The sequence below is a fragment of the Zalophus californianus genome, chromosome 6, assembly GCF_009762305.2.
Source record: "Zalophus californianus isolate mZalCal1 chromosome 6, mZalCal1.pri.v2, whole genome shotgun sequence".
Lineage (NCBI taxonomy): Eukaryota > Metazoa > Chordata > Mammalia > Carnivora > Otariidae > Zalophus > Zalophus californianus.
The window spans coordinates 123,506,017-123,515,470 of NC_045600.1; the positions used below are offsets into that span (position 1 = coordinate 123,506,017).

General features: G+C 48.2%; 1 protein-coding gene across 1 annotated transcript; it reads left to right on the top strand.

Annotated features, from left to right (window-relative positions):
- The first annotated feature begins 1,898 nt into the window (after positions 1-1,898).
- On the top strand, positions 1,899-6,170 carry MAGEL2 (MAGE family member L2). The gene has a single exon (XM_027568782.1). The coding sequence runs from the start codon at positions 2,149-2,151 to the stop codon at positions 5,710-5,712; it is 3,564 nt and encodes a 1,187-aa protein (XP_027424583.1). The 5' UTR covers positions 1,899-2,148; the 3' UTR covers positions 5,713-6,170.
- The last annotated feature ends 3,284 nt before the right edge of the window (positions 6,171-9,454 follow it).

Here is a 9,454-nt window from a genome sequence, read left to right on the forward strand (position 1 = left end):
CATAATGAATTTAGTAGGAGTTGGCATTGGGTGGCAATTGGGACATAGGGACAGTTGGGACCTACTAGTAACCATTTATTGTATAGGATGACTCACAGCATGGTGAACTGAAGGTTAACTCTGCCATAATACTGAAAAAGAAATGGTTAGTAAAAGAACTTAATATCTCAGAAAACTATACATTTTAATTAGAGAAGGAACAAGTATGTTTTATTGAGGGTAGAAATGCCAAAGGCTGAAAAATGAACTCATTTTCCCAAAGCCATCTATAGCCAGTAACTGTCATGTGTCGGGATTGGTATTTGGGGAACACCAAGGTTATATGTCTAGAGTCAGTCCCTCTAAAGTACTTCTAAATCCCTACCAAAATGAGAAGTCTTATGTGAACTGTTAATGCACAAGAGGGACCTGGAAGCCATGAAGCAGGGTGGTATCCATTGTGTAGAAGCAACTTGATGGGTATATATGGGAGTTACATATTAGACACCATGAATGAGATGCTTGTCATTGAAAATGAAGATGTTCCTAAGGGATAATAACTCTGATTCCTCATCTCTTCAGTTGCCAGAAAAGAAAACACTGAAACCTCACTCTGAAATTATTCTTCATTATTTAAAGCTATAATAATCTTGGGAGTGTGTTTATGTCTTTATTGGAATTCACAAATTACCAAATTTGAGGAACATCGGATAAGGGTACCTCAGGAGGAGTAGGGTATGGCCTTCATCATTCTCTTCTGCCCCCTTGTGGTGTCTTTCATGGTATCTTTCTGGACTCTTGCCCTAGGTGAAAACAGTCTCTTCTAAACTAAACATCCTTGTTATTTAGTATTTTGAGTATTTCCAGAAAACTACCCAGCTAGAAGTGAGACTGTCACATCCTTTCAACATGAAGTAGTATAGTGTTACCCAATCATTTTTATGTCTTCTGTTTTATCTATCATCTATTTATCTAATTTTAAAACTGATTTTGCTCAAGTAGATTTCCCTGAAATTTCATATTTTATTCTTCATCTATTTTCCCTATATATTAATCTTAGATCTATTTATTCACTCATTTTATTGTTTTCTGGTGCATTTTTTTGCTTTCATTTTTATTATTTCCTTCCTGCTCTGTAACTGATTAATAGCACTAAGAAACCCACCTTGTTCTTTCGTCCCAGCCATTCCACAGAAAATTTTCCTGGTACTAAAAAATGCTGTCTTCCATTGATGTCTGGAACATCTGAATTTCCATGATTTCTTTCTTTCTCTCTGTAGGTCTTTATCATCCCTTTTCTCTGCTTGTGTCCAAAAATGTCTGTATACTTCAAGATATATCTCAGGAGTTTCACTCTAAACACTTCTGCAACCACATTCACTCCCACAGTTAAGGAGTACCTTAACTCCCAGTTCGGTTTTCTTTTGAATCCCAAGTCATCATACAAGATGGTCTATAGAGCATCTCTCCTTGGCAGTCCCACAGCATTGCAAATGTCCATGTCCCAATCAATACTCACAAATCTCTCTTGTTATGTGCCTCCCACTGTGTCCCTAAGAGAATCAACTACATTAGCAACTTCCCACTTTCCCAGGACAGACTTATATGTCTTCTCCATCTTCTTTACCTTAAATTATAATAGCAGCCTACTATGATTCCTGAATCTCTCACCTACATAGATTCACTTCTTTTATCCTCCGGCTCCGATTTTGCTATATCTGAGCTCAGACCACACCATCTCCCCCCTCATGGATGCCTTCCATGTTACCAGTGGTCTGTTCCTACTCTATACTGCAGAACTGTGATTTCTAAAACATAGATCTGTTCCTGTCACTCCTCTTTGAAAACTCATCCATGGTAAGTCTCACCAGGCTGCATTTGGGGACTGGACAGAGTGAGAAGGGATCTTGTGTCAGCCAGGATTTCTGGTAGACGCCCCTATGCACTATCCACTTGTGGTGGTCGGGGGCGGGGAAGGGGCGGGATTGAGCCCCCTTCCCCCCTCCTCCTTACTGCGGAAAGCTGCAGAGCTAAGGGCACTTACTTCCTATTCACCAGTCAGCAGGGAGGGATCCTCTGATCAGCCACGTAGGCATTCTCTTCTCTCTGGAGGAAAAGGCCCAGCAGCTGTCGGAGGAAAAGGCCCACCAGCTGTCAGAGCAAAGGGACATGTCGCAGCTAAGTAAGAATTTGGGTGATTCGAGTCCCCCGGCCGAGGCCCCTAAGCCTCCGGTCTATAGCCGCCCTACGGTTCTGATGCGGGCCCCGCCCGCCTCCTCTCGGGCTCCGCCAGTCCCTTGGGATCCACCTCCGATTGATTTGCAGGCTTCACTGGCCGCTTGGCAGGCACCTCAGCCTGCTTGGGAGGCCCCACAGGGCCAGCCGCCTACCCCAGTGGCTCCGATGGCCCAACCTCCGGCCCTGGGTGGCCCGATGGTCCAGGCTCCCCCTCTGGGAGGCCCGATGGGCAAGCCTCCGACTCCCGGAGTCCTGATGATCCATCCTCCCCCTCCGGGAGCCCCGATGGCCCAGCCTCCGACTCCGGGAGTCCTGATGATGCATCCTTCAGCTCCCGGAGCCCCGATGGCCCATCCTCCCCCTCCGGGGACCCCGATGGCCCATCCTCCCCCTCCGGGGACCCCGATGGCCCATCCTCCCCCTCCGGGGACCCCGATGGCCCATCCTCCCCCTCCCGGGACCCCGATGGTGCATCCTCCCCCTCCGGGGACACCGATGGCGCATCCTCCCCCTCCGGGGACACCGATGGCTCACCCTCCCCCTCCGGGGACACCGATGGCCCATCCTCCCCCTCCGGGGACCCCGATGGCCCAGCCTCCAACTCCGGGAGTCCTGATGGCCCAGCCTCTGACTCCGGGAGTCCTGATGGTCCAGCCTCCTGCTCCGGGAGCCCCGATGGCCCAGCCTCCGCCCCCAGGAGCCTTGATGACCCAGCCTCCGCCTCCGGGAGCCCCGATGGCCAAGCCTCCTGGTCCCGGAGTCCTGATGATTCATCCTCCAGGTTCGAGAGCTCCGATCACCCAGCCTCCAGCTTCAGGAGCCCCGATGGCACAGCCGGCAGCCCCACCTGCGCAGCCTCTGGCTTCTTGGGCCCCACAGGCTCAGCCTCTGATTCTGCAAATCCAGTCTCAGGTTATAAGGGCTCCTCCGCAGGTTCCCCAGGGCCCGCAGGCCCCGCCGGCGCAGCTGGCCACACCCCCCGGCTGGCAGGCCACCTCGCCGGGATGGCAGGCCCCGCCGCAAGGCTGGCAAGCCACGCCTCTGGCTTGGCAGGCCACACAGGTCACCTGGCAGGCTCCGACCATTGCCTGGCAGGCACCACCACCCGTGCGCCAGGGCCCACCGCCCATCCGCCCGGGCCCACCACCCATCCGACCTGGCCCCCCGCCGGTGCGCCAGGCCCCGCCCCCGATTCGCCAGGCACCACCACTGATACGCCAGGCACCGCCGCCCATCCGACCTGCCCCACAGGTCCTGGCCACCCCACCACCACTCTGGCAGGCCCTGCCACCCCCGCCGCCGCTGCGGCAGGCTCCACAGGCTAGGCTGCCCACCCCGCAGGTGCGGGCAGCTCCACAGGTGAGGGCGGCACCGCAGGTGCCCACTGCCCCGCCTGCCACGCAGGTGCCCACGGCACCTCCCGCTGGCCCGCAGGCACCCCAGGCTGTGCTGTCTGCTCCTCTGTCAGCCCCACAGGCTGTACACTGCCCACCCATCATCTGGCAGGCCCCCAAAGGCCAAGCCCCAGTGCCACACGAGCTGCCGACGTCGATGGAATTCCAGGATGTGCAGCAAGCCCAGGCTCTGGCCTGGCAGGCTCCCAAGGCCCCTGGGCAGTTCTGGCAGCCCGTGCCCACCCAGGAGGCCCAGAGGCAGGGCCCACCACTGGTTCAGCTGGAGCAGCCCTTTCAGGGGGTCCCGGCCTCCCAAAAGGCCCTGCAAATCCAGCTACCCACCCAGCAGGCCCAGCCCTCGGGCCCGCAAGCAGAGCTGCCCACCTTGCAACTCCAGCCCTCCTGGCAAGGCCCCCCAACAGCCTTGCAGGGCCAGCCCGGAGCTCCCTTAGCGGCAGCAAATTTTCCCATGGGCTCCGCTAAATCACTGATGACTCCATCGGGAGAATCCAGGGCCTCTTCAATAGAACGAAGGACCTCTTCAAAGGAACGTAGGACCTCTTCAAAGGAACGGAGGGCCCCTTCGAAGGATCGCATGATCTTTGCTGCCACTTTTTGTGCTCCAAAGGCAGTGTCAGCTGCCAGAGCACATCTGCCGACTGCCTGGAAAAACTTGCCTGCCACTTCGGAGACCTTCACTGCCACTTCAAGGGTCTTTCCAACTACCTCCCGGTTCCAGCCTGCCTCTTCTAATGCCTTTCAGGGCCCATCTGCCCCCTCTGAGACCCCGAAGTCACTGCCACTTGCTCTGCAGGATCCATTTGCCTGCGTGGAAGCCCTGCCTGCTGTCCCATGGGTTCCGCAGCCCAATGTGAATGCTCCAAAAGCAGCCCAGGCAGTGCCAACCATCCTGATGGCTACAGCAGCTGCCCCCAAGGCAATGGCCACCACTCAAGAGGCCTCGAAGACATCTGCTGAGCCGCCACCGCGTCGCTCTGGAAAAGCCACCCGGAAGAAGAAACATCTGAATACCGAAGAGGACAGCAGTGGCCCAATGCTGGCCCTGCGTGACTGGCAGGCTCCGAGACCCTGGGAAAATCTGAACTTGAATGACTGGGAGGTTGAAAACCCTATTCAGGTCCTGGGTGACTGGGAGGGCCCGAGCACCTCCCGTGGCCTGAGTGGCTGGGAGGGCCCAAGCACCTCCCGCATCCTGAGTGGCTGGGAAGGGCCCAGCACAACCTGGGCTCTGAGTGCCTGGGAGGGCCCAAGCACTTCGAGGGCCCTGGGTCTCTGGGAAAGCCCAGGTAGCCCTCAGCCCCTGATCATCTCTGAGTTCGCCAATCTCTCTCAGGGATTTGGTGCCACTCAGCATGACCCCAAGTTGGAGACTCAGGCTTTGTCTCCCTTGGATGAGAGAGCGAATGCATTGGTGCAGTTCCTCTTGGTCAAGGATCAAGCCAAGGTGCCCATCAAGCGTTCAGAGATGGTGAAATTCATCATCCGTGAATATAAAGATGAGTGCTTGGATATCATCAACCGTGCCAACAATAAGCTGCAGTGTGTCTTCGGTTATCAATTGAAAGAAATTGATCCCGAAAACCACTCTTATATTATCATCAACAAGCTGGGGCACCATAAGGGTGAACCAGTGGCATCTTACTTAGACAGGCCCAAGTTAGGCCTCCTGATGGTGGTTCTGAGTCTCATCTTTATGAAAGGCAATTGTGTCAGGGAGGACATGATCTTTAGTTTTCTGTACAGGTTAGGGTTGGATGTCCGAGAGACACATGCTCTCTTTGGAAATACAAAGAAGCTCATCACCGAAGTGTTTGTAAGGCAGAAGTACCTAGAGTACAGGCGAATCCCCTATACTGAGCCAGCAGAATATGAGTTCCTCTGGGGCCCCCGAGCATTCCTCGAAACCAGCAAGATGCTTGTTTTGAGGTTTTTGGCCAAGCTCCATAAGAGAGATCCACGGTGCTGGCCTTTGCAGTACTTTGAAGCGTTGGCAGAGTGTGAGTCTGAAGATTTGGATGAAGATGAGCCTGGATCCGGCGATAATGCCGGTGACCCCACCAGCAGTTCCCCTCCCCGCTAATATTGTTCCTTCCGCAGAAATCTCATTCCTTTGGGTTCCTGGCCAGAGGCCACTGACAGGGTGGGGTGGGGTGGGGGGGTGTTTTGTTTCTGGTGTTTATGTTCCAGTTCTATGTGTGTAAGTTTGGATTTAAATTTGGTTCCCCTTGGTATCTGCCAAAGCTTTGTACATTTTCATGTGGTGTTGATTTTGATTGGCTACTGTTCTATTTGGTATTTTGGCATCTGTATTTTTAAGTGAGATCTGTGATTCTCTGTTTTGTGTTATAATTGTTATGTTTTGGTATCAGAGTTGTGCTGGCTTTGTGAAATGAATTGAGAAGCTATCCATCTCATTCTGGTACAGATTATGTAGTATTGAAATAGGCTGTTCTTTGAACATTAAAATGACTCATCAGTAAAAGCTGTCTGCAGAAAATAAATATCTATATCTATATATATAAATATACTTTCAGCATAACATGAAAGTGTTTGTCTTTATTCTCATTTTTACTCTAGACGACGGGAGCCAAGTTTTACCATATTCTATGAATAGACTTAAACATCAAGATTACTACCAGTGATAGTAGAAACCACAGTAATGAACCTTTCTCAAGGACAGTGCTACATTTGTCATAATAATGCAGTGATTATGTTGTGTGGTAATATATAAGATTCCCTTAATTCAAAAGTAAAACTTCACAAGTCAGTGAGGTTGAATCAGGAAGAGGCTGAATATCTCCTCTGATTTAATCCTCACAGTAGTCCTTCAAAGTAGACATTATTATTCCCATTTTGTAGATGAGTGTCTAAGGATCCAGTAGATTAATTAAATGGCACATATCAGTGGCAATTTGAAGCAGACTTTTCTCCTTAAGTTTAGGTGGGAAAGAAGGACCATCTTCTTTCAGCACTAGCTAGGTTTATTAGCTATGTGGATGAACTGGCCCATGGGGTAGTTGTCAGTTATGTGGCCCATGGTGGGTGTCCAGCAGCTCAGGAGATGTGGGTTTCATCAACACACTGATACTGGGATGGAAATGTCCCCTGCAAAATATCTAGACTTATAAAAGGGAAAAGGAAACACCAGGCTCCAATGTGGATTGCAGGTGGTGGTGGAAAGGGAGGGAGATACATAACTAATAACATGGAGGTCTAAGGGGAAGTTCCTGGTTGGAGTGGGGGCATAAATCCAAACATACAGGGGGTCAGCTGATAATGTCTGGAGGCTGCTAAATAACTTAGCCAACCCTTGGGTACAGGGCCTGATGTGGGAGGGAAGGCAACCAAATCCACCTGAGTGCTTCGGGAAAAGATACGCACATACCAGAGTGGTGTATACAAGCAGACTTTCCTGAAGTTATGACTCTCTTCATGTGGACAGGGTTTATCTGCACTGCTGTCACCTCTACTGCCCTAAAAGGATCAAGAATCCTACCCTAAAGCCCTCCTCTCTGGGTAAAGATTAAGTTCCAGAAACAAGGTAAATAGTGATAGTGGAATTCTTCTGCCATCTAGGGGCGTATCACGGGTCCTCTCAGTTGCTCCTGCAGCTGTACAGTATAAGCCCCTGCCGCAGTGCTTAAAGTCATACCCTGAATACCTGGGTTGTGGCTATCACTTGCTTCATAATCTTTGACCATAATTTTACTAGCATCTCTGCCCAAACATGCCTTCTTTTCTCTTATCATAGGACAAGGTAAGATCTCTTCTCCAAGTGAAAACAACTGGCACTTAGGAAGCTGAGCCTGTATATTATGAGATGAACATATACAAGGGAGAGTTCCATTCTCTGCACAGGCAGAGCTGAGCTTTCTAGGGTAACTGGTCCCACTAGAGAACCTGCTTGGCAAGTTGTCCAAGTCGCTAGATTTTCCAGAAATTCAGAGGTAGTTTCTTGTAAACTTCTTGGGTCCGCCAGTACTGTGTTTCTGCCCCAAATCAATCTTTACTTTGTGGACAACAACTAGTGCCCATTGAAGGCAACAGCATTGCCCCAGCTGACAACCATCCCCAAAAGAGGGTTTCATGGGATAGAAGAGTGTCACATGGATTTAGTATTTCTTGTTTGTTTTTAGTTCATTTATTATAGTTTCTATAGTTTCCTCCAAATCATTTATTTATGCACGGGGTGCTTGAGCAAGTTGCTCTTGGTGAAACAAAGCCATAATCCTCCATCCTATTTATCTCATATCTGATATAAAGCAAATAACCTTATTTCACCAATGCCAAGGGCTTAAGATCTGAGTTAGTTTAAATTCTAATGAAAGGTAAATTATAATAATAATGAATTTTTAACTACAAATAAACTAACTAGCCAAATATTCAATGGAAAAGTTTAGGAATAGTTGATGTTATAAAATCAGAAGGCAGAAAACAAAACTCTGGGAATACATGAAAATACAGGGCACGGGTTGTGATGAGCACTGGGTGTTCTATGCAACTAATGCATCGTTGAACACTACATCAAAAAGCAATAATGTACAATAAGTTGGTTGATTGAACATAATAAAAAAAGCAGTGAAAACAAATTTAAGACCCACTTATTTGAAAGTTCCAAAATGTAGATAAATGTAGTACACAGCTTTTTATGTTATAATGGAGAAAAAAATTAAAACCCCTGTAAATAAGTGGGTAAAAGATATCAGATGACAAAAAAAAAAACAAAGACATGCATGTGTCAAATAACAATGAAAAATGTTACACCCCCCTAATATTTAAAGACTGAAATATTAGACCAGTTTTCATTCATTAAATGGACATAGAGTAGAATAAAAGCCCATGGAACATCCAGTGTAAGTAGACTTATGAAACAGGCACCCTTCGTTCCACACTACTGATGGAAGTATAAATTACTACAACTTGCCCTGAAATAAATTTAGCCAATGGCATCTTCAAGAGTTTTAAAAATATTTGTACTATTTTACCTGGAAATTCCTCATATGGGAATATACTGAATGGAAATAATCTGTAGTAGAGGCAAAGGTTCTTCACAAAAAAGAATGGCTTATGGAAGATTTATAATGTTTACATACCTTCTCCCCATACCACCATACACATATCAGGGTGTATGTGGAATGTTCTGCTGAAAAGAACAAAGGCTTCCTCAAGAAACAACTTACAGTTTGCTCCTACAAAATTATGTGCTGTGGAGCAGTGGCATGACAATCTTTAGTTAAAAAATGTAAAGTGGATGCTAGACTCTCAACAAAGCCATAAAACAATCTCAATAAAAGCCATTTCACATTAAGCTATATGGTCAAATTGAGTGCACTATTGTATAGGATGTTAAATTATAAGCAAGTTGATGTCTTAAGATATTTACTTAAAAATTATCTGAATTTCGGAATGATTTTACTCTAAGCCATGCCTCCCAATAGCCATAAGGACAAAGATCAGTTGCTTGTTAAACTACTCATAAAGCAACAATGTCAGCAAACAAAAATTGATAATTGTAGCTATGATGGATGGAGCACTCCCTACGGCCCCTATGACCTCCACTGGACACCCACAACTCATGTCACCTTCTCATTTACTGTCATAATACTTGAATAGGATCATTCCTGACACTCCTGTGTCTGTTGCCAGAACCTTAAATTTGGGCATCTCCCTCATATGATCAGACATCCTGCTATGGCAGTTTTGCCATCTTATATGGTCAATGTTTTCTCTTCTCTCCATCCCTGTGGCCATTGTTGCTTGCCTGAACTTTGCAGCTGCCTTTGGCATGACCTCTAACTTCAGTAATGCCCCTCACACAATTC

Excerpts from the sequence above, each read along its gene's own strand:
- MAGEL2 (XM_027568782.1), top strand. The coding sequence starts at position 2,149 with ATGTCGCAGCTAAGTAAGAATTTGGGTGATTCGAGTCCCCCGGCCGAG.